Source organism: Geospiza fortis, unplaced genomic scaffold, assembly GCF_000277835.1.
Source record: "Geospiza fortis unplaced genomic scaffold, GeoFor_1.0 scaffold112, whole genome shotgun sequence".
In the NCBI taxonomy this organism is placed as follows: Eukaryota; Metazoa; Chordata; class Aves; order Passeriformes; family Thraupidae; genus Geospiza; species Geospiza fortis.
The window spans coordinates 23,345,227-23,366,082 of NW_005054298.1; the positions used below are offsets into that span (position 1 = coordinate 23,345,227).

A 20,856-nucleotide genomic window follows, 5' to 3' on the forward strand; every position below is an offset into this window, starting at 1 on the left:
GTAAGGATGGGGTGTGATGCGTATTGGGGCATTTGGTTTTTTCCTTTGGGTTTGTCTTAGGCTGTACAAGGACATCAATGCATGCATGTTATGTTGTTGCTGAGCTCTAAATGTTCAGCTCCAGATTGTGGTAGTCTGTAGTGTGCAATGTTTGCTTTGTGATCAGCTCTTGATTTTGGAAATTCAGTATTCATATTGCTGTAAAAACAGAGCCCCATCTCTACTACAGTTGAAGATGACATCCCTGTTGGTGGCAGTTGAGGTGAAATTTGAATAAAGTACCGTTTCAGGCTTGTTTGGAGGTGGTTTTGGTGAGCAAAAATGCTTAAGGCTCTTCTAATTCAGTGATAAACTTAGAGAAGGATTTCAAGATCAGGGTTGAGGCTGTGACCAATCTCATCCATATGTTCCTCTCCAAGTTGCTTTTTGTGCTCTGCTCCCCAAGCTGTGGTCTGAGAGTAACTAATACTTAGTGCTGTTTGGCTGTCTAATGCGGCTACACTGTGTAGCCTTAAAATGCTTATAGAAATCATTAAATACTACTTAATATATTGAGGTAATGCATCACATTGCAGTTTAGAATCTAAAAATAAGGGGTAGAATACCTCTCTTACTGACCTTAACCTAAAATATCTCTTTATCAGAAAATATTTTATGATTATGGGATTTTTAGTTTTACTTTTACTGTCTAAGTGACAGAAAACAGTATGACCAGAGGCCTCTCTTTCCCCTAAGTTTGACCTAACATTTATTCCCTTGTTGTGTATGTGGAACAGGCATATATGATTTCCAATTTAATGCTGTATTTCATTGAAGTCTGTTTGCTCTAGTGAAGCATTGATGTGGAGGTACTTCAGAAATATCAGCATGAGGAGTAATTTTAAGTCAGTCCTATGTCTGATTTTTTTAAGTGCATCTCATTGTTACTATATTAAATTCAAAATTCCAGTGGAGGTTTTGCTATTAATTTTATGTGTTCTGCACAGCAGAACAAAATACAGCATCAAACAATAATTAATTGTGAAATCATTAAGTGGTGGTGTTTATTTTATTGATGGTCAGCTGAAACATATTTAAACTTGTTTGGATTCTCTTGTTCATTAATAGTCAGAAATACCCAGTGTGGATTGTAACATTTATTAGGTATGTTGCTTAGCTTTCAGAAAAGGAGACTGGTACTTTTCTATTGGAGTTGAGAACAAAAAGAATCAAGAATGCACTCCACCTTTCTGATACAAAAAAATGTGAATTTATTGATTTATTTAAAAACCTAACAATAAATGGGAGTGCTTTAATTATAAATGGATTGGTTTTTCATTTGAGTGTGTATGTTGACTGAAAATAAATGTGTAGAATTCTTGAACCTGTTTTAGACTATTTGAACAGTGATGGTGTTGTATTAGGTGGCAACAGCTAAGTCAGGATTCTGTGACAAAAAGAATGTCAAGCCCATTTTTTAAAATTTATGTCACTTCTCTGCCTACGTTGCACTTGTGCATTTGTGTGACCTGGCTTTAATTTAACATTTGGTAAATATTTGCATAGTAATTCCTCAAGTGTTCTCCCACACATAAAGGAAATGATGATAAACAGCTTTTAAGTGGCTTGATGTTAAACGCGAACATGACTTGCAGCCCTAAGGTAAAATGCACATCAGAGTAACTGTTCAATATTCATTTGCCAAGTGCTGTTATGAATTATACCAGGTAACTTAGTCATACGTCTTCTTTACGTAGATTGTTACAAGTTTGTACCTCAGCTGAATTCCTGCCTAGGGGTTATGTACTGTGCTGTGAGAGAGCTTCTCCCCACTTGTGATCCTAGGATTTTTTGGAACCGTAGTTTGTGTTTTCTTCAAGATGAACTTTCTAACAGGAGAGCATTTAGGAGCACAGATAGAATCAGGTAATCATACCTGATTGCTGCCCTGAGCTTCCAGGCTCTATTAGTGTTTTATTTTTACAAGAGGCTTTTTTTATTTTTCAAAACTTAAGTATTTCTTTTTAAGCATGTAAAATTTTAATGATGGTGATTAAGAAGATACGGTGAAGAATCGTTCTAGACACTGTCATTCATTAGACTAAAAGTTCAATCTCAAGCTAGAGAAACTTAAAGGAACAACAATCAGTCCTCTAAAAAACCACCCCAAAACTTGTCCTAGTATTTTAGAATACAGTTGTTAGACTTCTTTTCCTTTATAATTCTTAGGTTCTCAGCAAGTGCCTTCTCAGTAAGTATGTTCTTAATCTCTTCCCTGATCAAAAATGGGGTGTCATCCAGCATTTGCTGCTTTCAGCAGGTAAGAAGTGTTATTTTCTGGAAGCTGTCTGGTGCTGACCCTTTGCACAGTCTGTCATCTCTGTTACTGGGTTCTGACTTGGACCATTCAGGAGGCACTGTAGAATCAGCAAGCTCTGTTTTGCAAGGCTTTCAGTCATATACTTTATGAACTATAAAATTACTCTTACTTTAGAAAGGCAATCTATCGCCTGCCTAGAAGTTTTAAAACACATGGAAACCTGAAGTGTTCTTGATGCCCCTTTTGATTGTTCTATCATAGTAAAGCATAAGAACCTTAAAATAGCACAGTCCTTTTCCTGAGCAAGTTTCATTTTCTCTGATAATGATTCTTGGGTGTACCATGGTTATATTTTGAACCTGTTCTACTCCTTTTGAGCTCTAAATAATGTGCAAAATTTGAGTTTGTGCATATGCATGTGGATACAGTGCTGTTTGGAACTTTAGATACTCAACTTTTATGTCTGCTGGTAGTTAATTGTGGAGGGATAGAATGTAAGAAAATAGTGCAGAAGGTAGTCTCACACCTGAGGAGTTGCAGCTGTACTTAATCACCAAGATTAGGAGCAGGCCTGCCCTTAATAGGCCACAGCTGTGTCCAATACGAAGACGAGTGCTACAAAAGAGTTGGAGTTTGTTGGTTGTGCAGTGAAGAAAGATGGAGTTTGTTGGTTGTGCAGTGAAGAAAGATGGAGTTTGTTGGTTGTGCAGTGAAGAAGGAGTCAGTGCTGCAAGGATTTGTCCATGAGAAATCACCAAGAAGGTATGGGAGCCTTTGCAATAAGAGGACGACAGTTAATAGGTTGTTTTAAGTAATGAGTTTTCTGAAATGTTAATGTTTTATTTAGTGAAGCTATCTGGACTCCTGGTGCAAGCAAAGACACACAGAAGAGACAAACAGATATATAGATTTTAGTTGTTGTTGATTTTTTGGTCTTTTTTGTTGTTGGTTTGTTTTTTGTATGGACACTTTGTATCCAATGCATGGCAGTGTTTGGAGTTCACTGAAAGAAGAGAAAATGTTCTCTGACTTTGAAATCTTTTTGAATGGCCGAGTGGGTTTGTGACTATGTGGATGATAACCTGGGCTATCCAGCAGTAGTTACTGTTTGCTTCATCAAACAAGTTTATGAAAAGCTCCCTGCTCCCAGCATGGGTTTTTAACTTTCAGGGATGAAGTTCATATAAGCCATTCACATTTTTGTTTTTGAGGTAGCAAGTATTCAGTCTTGCTCTAGTCTATGCTGGTTATTGTAACTGGGAAGTCCTTGAGAACTGAAGGTTGTAGTGTGCTCATACTGTGTGTACCTGAGTCACAGTATGTGTCTAAGCCATTAAGTATTTTTCTTCAAAACAAACTGTGAGTCCTGTCCTGTTTTAGTTCTTGTATTTCAGTGTGAATTGTCATTGTTTTCTTTTAAAGAATCTTACATTGGCTACACTTGTTCCAAAAGATTGGTGAGGAATGGCATCTTCTGTTCTTTGAGACTTTGAGATGTTCTTTTGATATTGCCACTAATAAAAATAATTAAATTACTGTTTTTGCTGTGGCCCAAAGTAAAAGAGGGTTAAGAATTTGTTAAATTTAATGTAGTTTAGGGCGGTTGTGTGTCATGAGCTTGTGTCCTGCCAACTTGCATCATTCTATTGGGACAAGAGGGTTTTACACTTGTTTTTCCTTTGTTTCTGTTTCAATGACTCATCTCTGTTGGTACAGTTACCGAATCACAAATAGGAGTGAACACTGAAAGCAAAGTATTCTAATCACCTGTGTATTTTTTAACTTCAGCTTTATTCTTAACACTTCAACAGCATAATACAGCAGGTTTTAATGTATCTTCAGCCAAACAGGTTAGCCACAGAAGTTTGTCCAGTTAAGAGGAGTGATTTTCAATTATGCTGTTTTAATGCTGTTACCTATTAAAAGTTTGTGGTTGCATTAGTTAAAAGGTTCAGGAGGAACATCTGTAGCTACTGATGTGTTCTGGTTTTAGAGTATCATATTTTCTAATTTTATTGGTAGGGTCAAACTAATGCTCTTTTTTTCAAGGTAACTGCATTAGGTAAATTGTATAATCTCAACTTGCTTATTTATTGCATAAAGGTATGTGTCTTTTCTGCCTTTACATCTTAGAATTTTATGGTTATGGTAAAAATACCTGAGCCCTGGGCTTAAAGATAGAAATTTGGGCTATAATAGTTTTCCACACTTTGTCACTTTGCAGAGGAAAAAGCATATTAATTGATACTCTTAAACTTTGTAATACCTAGAATGAACAAACATTTGCTATTTCACAAATGGGTGGTTTCATTGCAAAATGAAATAACTGTAGTAAGAGGTAAATTAGAGATTAAATGGACATGTTACATATTGAAATACTTTTAGATGCTTAATTGTGTGGTTGTTACGCAGCTGTACTGTATCTAGTTACACTTAACCCTCAGTTGCAGGTCGTCAGTTGTCATCCTTTTTTTGTCCATTTCTGAAACATTTCTCAAAGCTATGTGTGTGCATGTCCCTTTCCTGGCCCTTAATTTTAGCATATTCTGGCCACTCTTCATAATGTTTGATGGAGGACTCAAATACGCTTTATAATCCTAACCAGGCGTGTTTTCTTTCTTCATTGTGCTGCAGCAGATGCAATGTTCATCAGTGCCAATAGCTCAGAGTACTCACACATCACTGTGACTCACTGAGCTGCCATGTGCTCATTAAACCACAAGAACTGGTCCTAGGAGGATAAGTCTTAACTAAGCCAGTTCAGCCATAAATACCACTTGGAAGTTGTGTACACAGGTAGCTGCTATAGTTTGGGGCCAGTGCTACAGGCTGTGTGTCTGCTCTCTCATTTTGGATTTCCTGTCAGGGAGAATTTGCTGTTGAGCAGTACACTCGGAGCCTTTTGGCTTCAGGGTCAGTGGCTGAACTCCTTGTTATTGAAGTGAAGGAGTTAATAATGTATGAAGAAAGCATTAGTTTTGGAGAATTAATCTGATCCCTGTTAAGATGGTACACAGTGTTGCATTGGAATTTGAGAGTATTTATTGGTGAAAGCAAACTGGAATTTACTTATTCATTTGGGATTTTTTGCCACAATAGGATTATCTGCCTCCTCAGAGAAAGAAATGATGGATGTGTTTTATATGTCTAAAAATATATGGGTACATGTCCCCACAACCTGTCAGGAGGTGTGCATGTTGATTCATATATATATATTTATTTATTTGTTTGTGCTGATAATAACCAAAATATTCTATCTCTAAAGTATTGTAAAACAAAAAGAGTTTTTTATTGTTTTAAATTTATTGTTCAAATTAGATAAAGATTGATTAGGAAATAAAAATATAAGTTTTAAGGATTTTTTAATCTGTGTAGTGTTCTGTAGGTATTGCCTTGTTTTTTGTTTGTAGTTTTCATTTGGTCTCAGTTTCAATTTTGAGTAGTGGCTCCAATCTAAGAGGGAATTAAGTGGAAAATAAGTGGGGCACACAACTGCTATGTCTGATAGCACTGAAATCATGCAAGGGTAGGCTAAGAAGTCTTGTATCTGTCTTACAGGATCCAGCTTCCTGGGTAAATATTCACCACCTGGAGTATACAGATGGAGGAATCCTGGACCCAGATGATGTGCTGGCAGATGTTGTGGAAGACAAAGACAAGGTAAAGCTTGTATGAAAATGTCATGTGTCTTCTCAAATAACAAATGCTGCTTTCTCATTTCTTGGATCTATGGCAGGTGAAATGGATGTTAAATATTCTTAAACACATCTGCCCATAACTGCTGTAACTCTCCCCTTCTGGAGTAGAATGGCGGAGTGGGAAATATGACCCAAGCAGTGAGAAGAGAAGCCTAGCAGGGTTCACTTAGGGCTTAACCTTTTCAAGCAGTTGTGTTTCTTTTTATTTCCGTATTCAAATTACCATCTTGAAAAATGTGGTTTTTACAAGATTTTTTTTCTTTTTTATGCCACTTAAAAATAAATGCCATGTAAAATATCTTCTATAATCTCTTCCTTTGCATGGAATTAAGTTTTTGAGAATCATTCAAATGTCATGGTTGAGTGTGACAAAATACACAAATCCTGTGATGACAAGAACAGCTCCTTGAACTGTTAAATTTTGGGAAGAGTTCTTATGATTTGCTAGTGAAAGTCTGAGCAGGCTGCTTATTCATTTTAAAAGCTGTGAGTCTCTAAATTTCAGTTAAAATAAAATAAATAAATAAAATAAATTTCAAATAAAATAAAATTTATTTTCTGGGTAGTAGTAACTGCAGAGAAACCTCTTTTAATTTTATTTTCAATTGTCAGAAAAATATAATTTTGGGAAACTTACTAGTGACTTATTCAGCATAGAGAAGGGGGGTATTTATAAAACTTTGCTGATTTTATCTTTCTTTTTTCTTCATAAAATCAGAAGAAAAAAAAATAATGGCTTTAAACCAAACATCTAAATATAGGATATACCTGTGCTTTTAGACAAATTGCTTTGTCTATTTAAAGTGCCATATGCTTGATGGCTTAAAAAATAATTTACTATATTGCAAACAGAATTGCTAGTTTTGTATGCTGTGTTGATTCTTCAATGACTTAATACAAAGCAGAACATTTTGCTTATGATTAATGGGATACTGCTTCTTTGTATCTTAGGAAATTGTTTAGGGTGTACTTCAGCGTCATTTTAGTGTGGTTTGTGTGGGAATTTGTAAAAACAGTGGAACTCTGTTATATATTCTTTTTATCATATTTGTGTTTCTTGCTTGTCTGTATTTATTGAAAGTATACTTAAGGCATCTTAAGACTTTTTTTCAGGAGTGTTTGGAGACAAAAGGATTGAGTTCTGAAATTGAACAGCTGTGTATAAAGAATAAAACCAAAAGCATAAGATGTCATAAAATGAGATATTACATCAAGGAGAAATGTTTTGCTGGTCTCATTAGTTAACAAAAATTAGTACGTTTACCCAGGATTTTCTCTGAAGTACTGATAAAGGAGCTCTTGTGGAAATGTGCAGAATATTTGATATGCCGTGTAGTTTTTAACCTGGGACCAGAGCCTTTGCTATACCTTCTCAGTGGCTGTCACTGGTTGAGTATGTGTAGCTGAATAAGCTTCTAGGTCACAGCTGTGGGTCTAAGCTTCCTCAGTTATGACAGTGCTAAGTGAGGCTCTGAGGCTGCCTTAGGGAAAACTCACTGGGAAACTTGAATATTACTCTTTGAAGTGGTCTGGTGTGGTTTAGGACTACAGCAAACTCCTCAATTTCTCTTCCTTTGATATCTCAATTACAGGGGATGTATCACTGTCATCTTATTTTCTTCAGAGTAGCTTGGTGAAACAGGGATAAGAGACTTGCTGAACAGAGCAGCTGCAGAGAAAAATCAGATTTTTTTGATTAAAGTAAGGGAGAATGTTGTAAGGGATCTGCTAGTCTGAGAGGTTGAAAAATTCTTTCATTTGAGAATGGAATTGGGCCATAGCATGTGTAAGGAGCTGTCCATACTACCTGCTTACAAAGTTTGATGTGATCTGATATCAAAGAACCAGCCCTATGAAAGGCTTACAAATAGTTTTGATAGCTTTACTGTGGCCTGTTAGTCTTTGAGCCTTCACCAGTGTTTTTTCACACTGAGAATCTCTACTAGGTGATCTTTAAGCTTTGCAAAAAAGGGGAGGAGATACTCAGGTCAGATTGGCCTGCTATCTTATTTGGTGTTTAAAGTCCCTGAATAGATGAAGGAATTTTTGGTACGTTTATCTGTGATCTGCTTGTCTTTGGTTATGATTATCTGTATATGCAGTAGATGAATAGGCCACGGGTTTGTTGCTCCCTTGTCCTTGTGATCCTTTGCTGTGCATCCAAGCCAGTGACATAGTTTCACATTAAATCAGTCACTCTCTATAAAAATAAGCTTGCACTTAACCTCAGTGCCTTTAACCAAAGGTGTGTTTGGCACTGCTTACCATCAAACTCTTCTTCAGTGGCAGAGGAAACGCTGCTGCTTTTGAAGAGATAATCTGCTCTAGATCATACTTCGATAGCAGTAAATTAGCACAGTTTCTTCAGAGGAAAATGTCTTTGCTAATCTATTGAGTTCTTTCACTGTGACAACAAAACAGGGAGAGTGCTATCAGATATAATTTATTTGGAATTTCAAAAGCTTTTGACAGTCCTTAACAATAGACTGTTAAGGAGGCACAGCTACTCATGAGATAAGCAGCAAGTGCTGTGGTGGGTTAGTGAATGAATGAGAGGGGACCAAAAAATGGAGTAAATGGTGAAGTTCCAACCCTGAAGTAATGGCACTGGAATGTGTAATGCCCATCACTGGGAGTGGCAGTGGTTTTGAGCTCTGCTTACATTAACTTCCTGACTTCCTCTTGAACTCCAGGTTAATCAAAGTTCAACTGTGCAGCTGTCAACTGCACAGTTATGCTGGACAGAGTGTCATTTTTTAATTGCCTATAAAACAAATCTAAATTAGTATTACATATGCTTGGTAATATGTCATGTGAAAATGCTTTGGAAATTCTGCGGGCCGTGAGTCTCTCTTGCTGCTGTTGCCTCAGCAATAATCTGTGACCTAAATTGGATGTCCAAAGCTAGTTGACATAGTTTTGTAGAATAGCTTTAAAATAGCTTGTTTTCAGCACATGATCCAGCAATTGGTTCATGTCCTGATATTCTGAATGATGAATTAATTAAAATCCCCAAATTTTGTCAGTTGAATAAGAACGTGCTATTTAAATTGTCTGATTTTAATGTTGAAGTTATAAATAGAGTCCTCTTTGTATACTGTTCTTAACAGATTTCCCACTTGAAATGAACTCTTCAGCGAGAAAATGTTCTGAGAAAATTTCTTTACTGTGTAAAAGATAGAGTACAAAATGTTTCCTTTCATAGCATTGTGTACATGGAGCCCTGTGCTTGGCGCATGTCTGAAATGCATCAACTTAATGTAACCATCTAGACTTCCTGCTGATGTTTATATGGAATCATGTTTTCATATACTAGCAAACACCTGGGGAGGCTAAGAAGATGTAATGAAAGCCTGTCTTAAGTTAAAACTTGCTTTGCTTATAGGACAACAAGCTTCCTCAATCAGAACAGTTCTGCTTTCTGAATAAATGTAGATGTCTACAGGGAAAATAGACCTTCTATCAAACTTTATATGTATATATGTGTTAATATTTTGACAGGACTAAATACAAGCAAAGCATGTTTACAGGTGTGCTTTTTCAGCAGAGCCCTTCTGAAGCAGGAGATGGTGGTCTGCTGTCAGGGTGCTGGGGTTTTTTTGGGTTGTTTTGATTTTCTTTTGCAGGGTTTTTTCATCTGTTTGTTTGCTTCTGTATCTTTTTCTTATTGGTTGGTACTTTTTGGTTTTTGTGGATATCTTGGGTGTTGTTTTCTAAGACTGTGTTTGCAAGGGCAGTATTGCGGTAGCTACAGTTGAGCCAACAAAGCTGCTGAACATTTTTGTAAAGGTACATTTTCTAATCAGTGCTGATGGTGAAAGATTAGGCATGTCATCCTAGGAGGTGATGTGGCGTTAAGCTCTCCAGAGACTTGTTTGTTGGCAGCTCTGTTGGTAATGGTGCAGGATATTTTGTGGTGTGGGGTGGTTTTTTAGGAGTGGAAGGAATAAAAAAAAGTCATCGTGATGGGCAGTGTGCTGACACTGAAATAGCAGGGTAACAGTATGATCTTAGAAATTAGTTTTTTCTTGGGTATCTTCTTTGTTAAATATAGATGAGTAGGGGTTTTTAACAGCACCAGAAGCTTTTGAAGGACACAAAGCAACGTCAATGGAATGCTGAAATAGTTACACTGTATCAAGATTTGTAGTGACTGCAACTGTCATTTAAGTGTTTCTAATGATGATATCAGGTAAATGGTATGAATTAAGTGTAGCTCAGACATCTATTTTAGCTTAGCATTTAATGAAATATTAAATAGGAAAATCAATGAATTCTTTCTTCTCAGCTCACTACAGCAGAAATGCAATATTGAAAAAACAGGTCTCCTGGATGGTCTCCTAATGTTAGGGAAATCAGCTGCTGGCTGTTCCAAATGGCTATTGGGCCCATGCATGCTCCTGATAAGAAGCTCAAGATCTGGCTGAAGGTTTTGTCACAGATGCTAAGTAGCTCTTGGAAGCCCTACTTCAGACAGAAACCTTTGCAGGCAGCTTTAGTTTCAGTGATGACTTTGCAAGTGTGAGGCTGGTTTGGAGAAGATTGTTCAACAAAACAATAAAAATCTATTCAGCCATCAAATTCCTTATGAAAGAGAAGTAAATCAGAGCCACACTAACCCTTAGGTAAATATAGAAGCTCTGACTGAAGACTGTGAGGTGATAAGGAAAATTTCTACATCAAGATGAAAAATGGCAACATTAAGTGAGACATGAGAAGGGGGCTAGTGGATAGAAAAGTCTCAGTAGTTTAAATAAGGGGCTGGGGTATTCAGAGGCAGTTTCTCCTCACATGGACTTATAGCATTGCTGCTTTAAAAGCTTCCCCTGGATGTAGGTGGCAGAGGCCTCAATACTGTTTTAAGTTACCTCCCAGTGTGTCAGCAGAGCCTGTAAAAGTCATGCTTTGCAGCTTTTTTGTTGTATGGCTTGATTCTCAAATATATGATATAGTATAGTATGCAAATAATGGATACTTAAGTTAGAGAAAAGCTGTTCAAAATCTAGACTTCTAAGTAATTGAGTGTAATTGAACTCTCCAGGGTTTTGTAACTTTCTGGTAACTAGGGTGTCGAATAGAGGGGTTTTTATTCTTCAGTTTGTTGTATAATAGTATATTGTATTTATTTGGGAAAAACAGGAAGAGATGTGAGACTTCATTACAGCTGAGAATTTTTACCTATTGAAGCTTATGCTGCAGTGGTTTTTTTTTTTTAATGTAGACTCCTTTACAAATTACTGCATATTGGGCAAGTTTCCCTTGGAGAAGTTTAAAAAAATCCCTTTTCTATTAGAATGTGGGAGACGTGTCTGTTAGCACAGAAAGCAGTTTGATGCTGTTAGTTTCATGTGATATGGAGGCAACATTGGAAGTCTGCAATGGACAGGATAGTTCAAAATGGTGTGTTATAACTTGGATGATTTGTGTCTTTCATAAAATCTGTATCAAAAAGAAAGAAGAATCAAAGAAGAAAAAATTACAGCTTTTCTTCCTTGTAAGGTGGCTAATATTGCTGTGGACTAGGGCTTTGACACAATGTTTTATGACATTTTGTTAGTTAATACCACGGGCTGTTATTGCTCTAATGCATGTGCTTTTGCTAACTGTTGAACTGGCTGCAGCAAATACACACTTCAGACTTGTGACACTTGGTGCTTCTGGCAGTGTCTTGGTTATGCTTCTGTAAATTTGAATGCCTTTTTGGGAAAATGGGTGTTAAGAGGCAGCCAATTTTGATGTTTAGTTCCTTGCTGTTAATGAGGTAAACCAAGGGATTAGTAGATCAAAAAGCCTGTTGTGATCAATGTGAGGAAAATAAACTTGCAGAAATTTGGCAAAACTTCTGTGTAAGGCCTGCTGTTCTTTGATTTGGTTTTAATGCATTTTTGTTTTTTTTCCCCCCCTTATTATAATTGTAAAGTTGTGGTTAGTACCTGCCAGAATATGTGTAACTGTTTGTGACTCTTCCTCACTGCCTCTGATTTTGTATTTCTATTTTGTGATTTCAGTAATGAGATACTACAGGTACCCAGAAATCTTAAAATTTTATTAGCAAAAGGATAACTAATTATGCCTTCTTTTTTGAAATCCTCAACTCCAAAAATGAAAATGGATTCAACTTATATTCTGAATAGCATGTTTACAACCTCCAAAAGCATAATACAGCATGAACATATTTGCTCAAAGTTTAAATTACACAACGAAGAAGTGGAGTAAATTCTTTGTAGTGTTTCAGCTGTTATATCCAATAATCAGAGTTATTAGGATATGAAATTGTTATTGCTGACAGTATTTGTTTATTTAAATATTCATATCTAGTTCTGAGTGATGAAGTTACAGAGACAAAACAGAATTGTGAATAAAAGCTCCATTTCTGTTCTGTCAGGGGAGTCCCAGTAGAGACTTCAGGTGTCTGATGATTAGCAATAGATCATATGTCCACAAGGAAGGGAAGTATTAAAAAGGGCATATTTTAAATAATACCTTTATCCTTGTTAGCACCTTAAGGTACGGAAATGTGGGACACAAGAAAATCCAAGAACAAAACAGAGTGTCAATCCTTTTGGGCTGCATCAAAGGAAGCATTGCCAGCAAGCTGGGGGAGGTATTTCTCCCTCTCTACTGTGCTCTCATGAGACTCAGTCTGGAATACTGAGTTCAGGTCAGGATTCCTCAGCACAAGAAAGATGTGGACCTGTTGGAGAGGGTCCAGAGGAGGGCCACGAAGTAGATTTGAGGGAAGGAGCACCTATTCTGTGAACACAGGGTGAGAGAGTTGGGATTGTTCAGCCTGGAGAAGAGAAGGCTACAAGGAGACCTCATTGCAGCCTTCCAGCGCCTAAAAGATGGTAACAATGACGGAGAGAGACTTTTTATGTGGGCAGATAGTGGCAGGACAAGTGGGAAGGTTTCTAAAGTAAAGGAGGAGACAGATGAGATATCGGGAGCAAATTCTTCAATGTGAGGGTGGTGAGGCACTGGCACAGGTTGCCCAGGGAAGCTGTGGATGCCCCATCCCTGGAAGTGTTCAAGGCTAGGCTGGATGGGGCTCTGAGCGCATCCTGGTCTGGCGGATGGAGTCTCTGCCCATGGCAGGGGGACAGAACTGGATGATCTTTATGTTCCCTTCCAACCAAAACCATTCTATGATTTTTCATTGATTGTAATAATGACTTCATCTTGACAAGGCTTTTGGACTTGTTCAAAAGGACAACACTGATGCTTGCTCAGAATTTTCACCGAGTTTGTCTAGGGTTTATCAATAGTTCAAAATCAATCAAACAAAAGAAAGGCATTGGGGCTGAGGTTGTTCTTATAGAGAAACTGTAGACCTTGATTTGCTGGCCCTTCGATGAACTAAGATGGAGTTTTGTTTTTGCTATTGACAAAATAATATGTAAACCAGTCAAGCTGCAGCCTATTTTTAAAAACATGTTTTCACACTTTTCAGGAGGAAAAAGTTTCATGCAATTTTGAGCCAGTACTTGTTTAGGAAACAGATGTCTGATTTCAGTCTTTGTAGTAGGAAATGCTGTGAGCCACCATATACATATAAATACATATAAAAAAGGATATTTTGGTAGGAGTTAGTCTGTTTATTTCTGACATAGGGTCTGAACTGTAAATACCAGGGGGAGGGGTCAACAAACCACTGCCATTAATACTTACTAAGCAACACTTTATTTTAGTAATGCACTGTCTTTTAGAATACAGATTATGAAGCTTTGCATTTTTATGAAATTTGTTTTAATTTATTGCTGCAGAGGTGCCATGCATTATTCAAGATTATAAAATGATTTGGATTTCAGGAGCATTTGGATTTGCTGATGAGGATTTCAAGCTGTGTAATTATGAAACTGTATGCACATGGGTTGGAAGTTCAGAACTCATTAGTGTAATCATTGAAATAACCATTTTTTAAGTGCGGTATTACATTCTGGGGTGTGCAATTACACTATCATGTGCTTCTGGTTACTGGAAACATTCTTGTTATAAACTTCAGGTCTAGCAATATGCTTCAAGATAAGTTCGTAACTTTAGGAACAGATACATGGTCAGATGTTGCTTAGGTTGTTAAAGAAAATTCAGTTTTATAGACTTAGAGCTGTAGCATGATGCCTGTATGCATAAATTTGCCTCCTGTTTGTCCTAGAAGAATTTATAAGCCTTTACAAATCTAGTGATGTATAATGTATTTTTTCTTAAAATAGATATCTTGTAACATCTTGCAATGGTTGCTTATTTCAGCTCTACCTACTTCAGCAGTAGTGTGTGCATGAAGGTTGCTACCAGATGGACTCCTCAGTTTTATTTTTTTCCAGTGGAATGTTTGTGTTTGAACATTCTGAACTGTGAACTCTTTCTCTGAACATCTGTAACTACCAGATTTTTTTCCAAAAAGTGATAAGTATTCCATTACTTGTTTCAGATTTTAAAAAAGTTAAATAACTCTGACAGTGGATCTGTGACACTAATAAAATTCCTGATAGTTTTGGAATAAGATTTTCCATTTTAATGCTAAATGGGAGGTTTTTGGAGTTAAATTTCTCTTCATGTAAATTTCTCTTGATGTAAACTTGTGCTTTTCTAGTTTGGTGTTCTTTTGATCCCTCTATCTGATCTGTATTTTGACTCTTCAGAATATTAAAAACACAGAGCAACCAGAAAGTTTGGGACCTGGATCTCTTAGTTTTTGGGGGGTATTGAGCTGTACAGCTGTGACACTTTCTCTTGACCTGAAAATGTGTTTTGTCATCTGGGCACTAAGTACTGTAGCTAATTGGTGGTCTGACAAGTGAGGCTGTCTGGTTTCTGTTCCTTGCACAATGAAAGGGGTGGAGGGAGTGAGGGAGGTCATTCTAAGTGCAAGTGGCCACAATGAACTGAATGAACATTCAGATTTCCTGATGAAAAGAAGCTTAATATCTCTTTGTGTAAGCATAACCTGGTGGAAGAGTTACTCCTTCTTAGTGATTTTCATTGATGTAACAAATATTTGGAATTATGCATACACGTGTTGATGCTTAAGTCTCTTTAAGCACACACATGTTAATGCTTACCAAGGGAGTAATATGCATTGTAAAATGCTGTAGCCTTGTGGTGGTGAGATAATTTGGTGGATTGTCTTGCTATATGAAGTAAGCTGAGCTCTTAAATACGTCCACATAGGGGTTCAATTACGATATGTTTTGGAAGCTGAGAGAATTGGGGTTGTTCAGCCTGGAGAAAAGGCGGCTTTGAGGAGCTTCATTGCAACTGTTCAGTACTATAAAGGGGGCCTGTAAGAAAGGTGGGGACAAAATTTTTAGCCAGGCCTGTTACAATAGAACAAGAGGTGATGGTTTTAAACTGAAAGAGGGCCAATTTAGACTAGATGAGAAGGAAGAACATTTTTAGTGATGGTGCTAAAACACTAGAGCAGGGTGTTTGGAGAGATGGCAGATGTCCCCTCCTTGGAAACACTGAAGGTCAAGTTGAATGGGTTTCTGGACAACCTGATGTAGCTGAAGATGTCCCTGTCTGTGGCAGCAGGGTTGACTTAAATCACCTCTAAAGGTCCTTTGCAACTGAAGCTATTTATGATACTATTGTGGCACATGTCCTATTTAGATTGAATGAGGAATGGGTTTTTGTTCCCTTTTACAGTTGGGGCTCCAAAGATTCTTTCAGTACAAGGAATTAAGCACCCACTTTGAAATACTTTGTTTCCCAATGGTGAAGGAGAAGTTTTGTATTGGTATTCCATTCTTTCTTAGACTATGCTCTGGCCCAATGAATTGATGTTGGTCTGGGTTCCGAAGTTTTGGGAAAATGCTTCAGTATAGTAAGGTTTCCTTATTTTAGATCAGTACACAACTCCTGTATCAAGTTCTGTTCTTTTAAGTCCTGTGTCTCTTCTCTCCAGAAAGTTAAAGCTTGTTTAAAGTTTTGAGACACTGGTAGAAATCTTACTTATATTTCAGCAGTTGCAAACAATTTGTAATGGGGTTGGTGTACTAGGGAGATGCCTAATACCACTGCTATTGTGAAAGCAAATACCTCCTACAAGTATTAAAGCAAAACCAGCTCAGTTCTTGTGTGCAGGTTTCAGTCATCAACCCTTTTTTTATTTAGGGCATAGTGGCCATATTTGAGGAAAATACATGGTAAATTGCCTTTGAAAATGCACACATGGAACCTTGCAAACATGTGCCAACTTCTTGATGTATGCAAAATGGAGTTTAACAGCAAGTCTACCCTAGTCTTACTTCAAAAGTCAGAGAAGGGCACTGGCTCCATACTTCAGCTCAGGAGGCAGCTTTGTGGCTGAAGCATGGCAGACTTTTATTGAAAGTGCCAAGTAAGTGTGAGTTAGTTCCTTCCTGGCAGGGTGGAGAGGCTGATGTGTGTGAAAGGCTGTAGGGATAGAGACATATAGGCCTTTAATATACCTGTTGTACAGTAAATATCTTCTGAGAAGGTGTAGAAATAAAAGAATATGCCTTTATCTTTTTGAAAGCTTAGAAATATCTTCTGCAAAGCACCAAAATACTGACTGTGTTTATAAACTGCTTGCAAGTTTTATGGAGGATGTTTAACCTGGAAGGAGGCTCAGGGGAGATCTTTTTTCTCTCTACACCTTTGTAAAAGGAGGGTGTAGTAAGGTGGGTCAATGTCTTCTCCCAGGTAGCAAGTGATGGGACAAGCAGAAATAACCTCAAGTTGCACCAGGGAAAATTGAGACTGGATATTAGAAAAAAAGTTCTTCGCCGAAAGGGTGGTCAAGCATTATAACAGGCTGCCCAGGGAAGAGGTTTGGTCACCATCCCTAAAGGTATTTAAAATGTGTGTAGATGTGGCACTTAGACATGTGGCACCAAGTCCATGGTGGTGGATTTGGCAGTGCTGAGTTAATGCTTGGATTCTGTTATCTTGAAGGTCTTTTCCAACCTAAATTAATAATTCTGTTCAGTATTAATGCTTTCTTGTTCTCTTATTGTGTGACAATGGAGTTTATAGTAAAATTGAGTTAGATTAATTTGAAGGATCAAGTCTTGAGGGATTTTGATTTTCCTTTCTTTCTGCAAAGACAGATGGAACGGTAGTTCAAGAATTTCAGTAAAAAAAATTCAAATTATTCACAACTACATATTTAAGGGTCAAGGTATAATGCTGGCACTACATGGTTAAAGTTCGGCTAATTAGCAAAAAAAACCACACAAAAAATTCCTGAAATAAAAATGTGCAGTCAGGAAAATATTGTAAGAAGAAATATCCAGGAGTAAGTAGTCTAGCTGAAAAAAAAAAGATGTAATGTTAAAATACTCTGAACTTTCTAGAATGATAATGTTTTCTGTGCTGACACCTTCTACAAGCCCTTTTACTGATTTTGTTCAATAATGACTTCACATGTAACTGTTCTTTAGAGATTTTGAGTCTTTTTTTCTTCAAGATCGGATGAAACTATTAAGAGCTGTTCTCTCATTGTTTTAGGGCTGGTAGTCCAGTCTTTCCTTTTTTTAGTCCAGATGCTTTTGAGACATTTGACGACATCGTTGTTTCTGAAGATTCCTTCCCTGTTATGAGAGGTGCCAGGTAATCCAGAAGTCACAAGCTCAAGAAGCAGAAATAAGAAAAACATTTTGAATACATGCTAACAGTTTTGGGCAGTGTGTGTTCTGAAGTGTACAAAGGCTATTCTAAGTTCTGGTTTGTGTAGCAAAACTATCCACAAAGGATGCCAGATGATTCCTTGAGTTTACTTTTGTTGTTCAGTAGTGGATGATGCTTTTCTCTTTACATATATCTTTGATTGTCTAGTTTGTTTTCTGTTTAGCTCATGCTCAAACTCTTATTTTCTAGTGGTATACCTGTCTATTCATATAACTGAAAGTGGCTGTTGGAAAGAAGGAAAGTCAACAATATTTTCTTCCTGTCTGAAGGGTTTGCAGCTTTCAGGACTTTACCATGTTATCTGAAAATAAGGGGTTTTGCAAATCACTCAGATTCAAGAATCAACATGTGATGCCTGAATCTTAAGAATCATTGGAATTTACTTGTTGTTTGGAACCATTTTGTACAAGTGTGAAAGAAGTGGTGTGAAGAGCAAAGATGTTAAACATGGTTTTTAGAGTAGGCTTACCATTGCCTTTGAGGACAGGACTGTCATGGAGAAGGAAGCAATGTTTCTCCAGAACAGCTGGTGGTGGACTGAGCTCACAGAGGAGGACAGACATTTCTGGGTTCCTGGAGGAAGACCAGGCTGAGAACTGTGAGTGCAACTGTGCCAGTGCTTTCTGCTGTTAGTTCACCACCTAAGGTAACAGCAGAAAGCAGTGACACATTTTCTCCTGTGGCCACAGAGCAGCTGCAGAAATGCAGACTTCTGAGAGATTGTCATGTACTGTTCCCTCTTTTGGGACAGAATGCTGGAACTGGAGGAAAGAATTTAGGACATCTAGGCTACCTTTAGCTTGTTCTTCCTGGCTTCCTGTACCAGAAGAGCCCTTAGGATAAAAACATTTGATAAAGCACTGCAGGATAATTGTAGCTGAATAAAATAATAACCCTTACTTCCCGTCTATTTAAAATACATTTATGTTTGTAAAAGGATGTAGAATTGCAAACAATATATGGCAAAGGGTAGTTCTAAAAATGAAATTGATTTGTTTTTACCTTGGTTGAAGCTTCATTTGTGGATGCTTTTTGTGTTGCTTTTTGTTGAAAATTGAGTTGAAGACTAGCAATAGTCAAAATGCATGAACAGCTAGCCAAGTACAGATGTGCATTATGTGGTTTCCTAGAACAGCATTCTAATAGTACATTGCATTATACCATTGTTTTTGCAGAGTTGCATTTCTTTATGTGGTTTGTGATTTTTTACTAATTAAAACTAGATAGTTTTCATTTCATAGAGGATTTTTTTGGTTATCTTCCTGACAGAGCCATTTCACGTTATCTTTGCTTTTTGAAACAAAATAAGAGCTAACTTTTCGATGAACTCAAGTTCTATGCTTATGTAATTATTTAGCAGGCTATAGTAATTATAGTAATTAGGTTTTTTTAAAAGTACACCTTTTCCAATGCATTTTTAACTTTAAGGTGTAATTCTCAAGGATAATAAAATGCACCATGGTAGATCATGCAACCAAGTTAATGTAATCAAGTTGCTAATAATTTTCTTGGAAGAACTTCTGTTAGAGAAGATGAAGACTTATTCTTCTTTTGCTGAAGAAATGTCTTCATTTGCTGTTGATTGAGGTCCTAAGCTTAAGCTACTAGGTTAAGCTTGACCCAGTGGCACTTTCAAGTTATGACTGCTTGCCTTCCTGGGACTACACAAAGATTACTGACTGATAAGAAATCAAAGAACTGAATTTCAGAGTACTGAGATTTTCCTGATCTTAATGTTTTACGTGTTTAAAATCTGAGGAATCTTTTATATGGTGCTAATGCATTTCATATTAACACTTCTGAAAGTTTTTCTTAGAAGACATTTCTTACATCGTTTTATATTCAGCCTTTAAGGAAGGTTTTTCCAAAACTTTCCTTTACATCTAATATCTCCCTGTAGCAGTCAAAGCCTCAAGGAAAAAATGTGTATGATCAAGAAGTTCCTGTGGGTCAGTGTGGAATAATGATAGTGAGATGGACAAACAATGCAGCAACGGGAATTAGGTGTCTTAAGGTACTTTGCTGTCCTTTTGTGACATTGCAGCTAAACTGCTGAAGGTAGATATGAAATGTATTATATAAGGAGCTTTGATCACCATGTGTGGTGTATTTAGTTTTCAAGTTACCAGATCTTGTATGAAGCTGAAACTACCCACTGGCTTTATTTGTAGTCCTTGTATAGCACTGTAGTTCTTATTTCTGTGCCTCCTCCCTGCAAACTGGTTATAGTAACTGTTAAAGGAGTGAAGAATTTCAATTTCTCCTTTTGGATAACAGCTTCTATTTTGTTATTCTGAATAGTAGCAGCATTCACTTAATGGCTATTTAAGTAACACTTTCACAGCTAGAATACTATTGAGTCTCATGTATAAACACAACCTGGAAAAGTAAATTATTTGGAGAGAGTAGTAGTTAATCCAAGAAATAAAATACAAAGTGCACGTTAGCAAAGATTGGTTCTTTTTTCTTCTCTATAAGATTTTCTTTTTTTGTGTGAAGATGAAAGCCTACAAAGATAAAACATTTTTGTGTTTAGAATCCCTTTCTCAAAAACCTTCCCTGTGCCATCCAGCCTTCACAAAGCTAGCCTGAGATACAGCAAGGGACTTGTAGCTATATAGGGTCTCTTTACATCTTACATAAGTGATTCACATTTCCATTTCTCTATAACCATTTTAGAATGCTGTTCTAGTCTTCTCATGCAAAAGTGAAGGTGGCAGCAGTTGTGTACACCTGTGCTTCCATAGCCTTTTAAGTTTCCTTTGTCTCTGGAAAAGAGGCTTTTACTTTGGTAGCTGAAGGGTTCTCCTCCAGAAGAGGCACTCATAGACAGTGAATGTTTCTTAGGCTTAGTTTTACCTTAGCTGTGGTTTGGTGGCAGCCTTGAGCCAACCTAAGTGTGCATTTGCTCTTGAATTTGTCCCCACCCATTGCTGATGCTCTTGTCCTCTGAACCATACAAGAGCAGTTCTACATTTAAACTAATTTGACACAAGCATAAAATCTAATTGTTTTTATCCAGAACAGTTTTCCAAATTAATTCCTTTTTTGGGCTCTGTTTTTGCCAGAAGTGGTGAGAAGCAGCAGTTCTGGGTAGGGGAAGGTGTTGGCTGATGGCATTTATGAAGCGGCCATGCTGCTGTGGTACATCAGGAGTTGAGTCCTGTTCTTTGCTTGCAATCGCTACAGGAAGAACTTCAGTTCCAA

The 20,856-nt window shown here is 37.2% G+C and overlaps 1 protein-coding gene across 1 annotated transcript in view; it reads left to right on the plus strand.

Annotated features, from left to right (window-relative positions):
- The first annotated feature begins 1,623 nt into the window (after window positions 1-1,623).
- Window positions 1,624-20,856, plus strand: part of PARD3B (par-3 family cell polarity regulator beta) — a 372,170-nt gene continuing 352,937 nt past the window's right edge. The window contains exons 1-4 of the mRNA XM_014306667.2: window positions 1,624-1,641; window positions 2,209-2,299; window positions 3,722-3,756; window positions 5,858-5,959. Of these exons, the coding sequence (XP_014162142.1) occupies window positions 1,624-1,641; window positions 2,209-2,299; window positions 3,722-3,756; window positions 5,858-5,959 (246 nt within the window). The remainder of the gene's footprint in view (window positions 1,642-2,208; window positions 2,300-3,721; window positions 3,757-5,857; window positions 5,960-20,856) is intronic.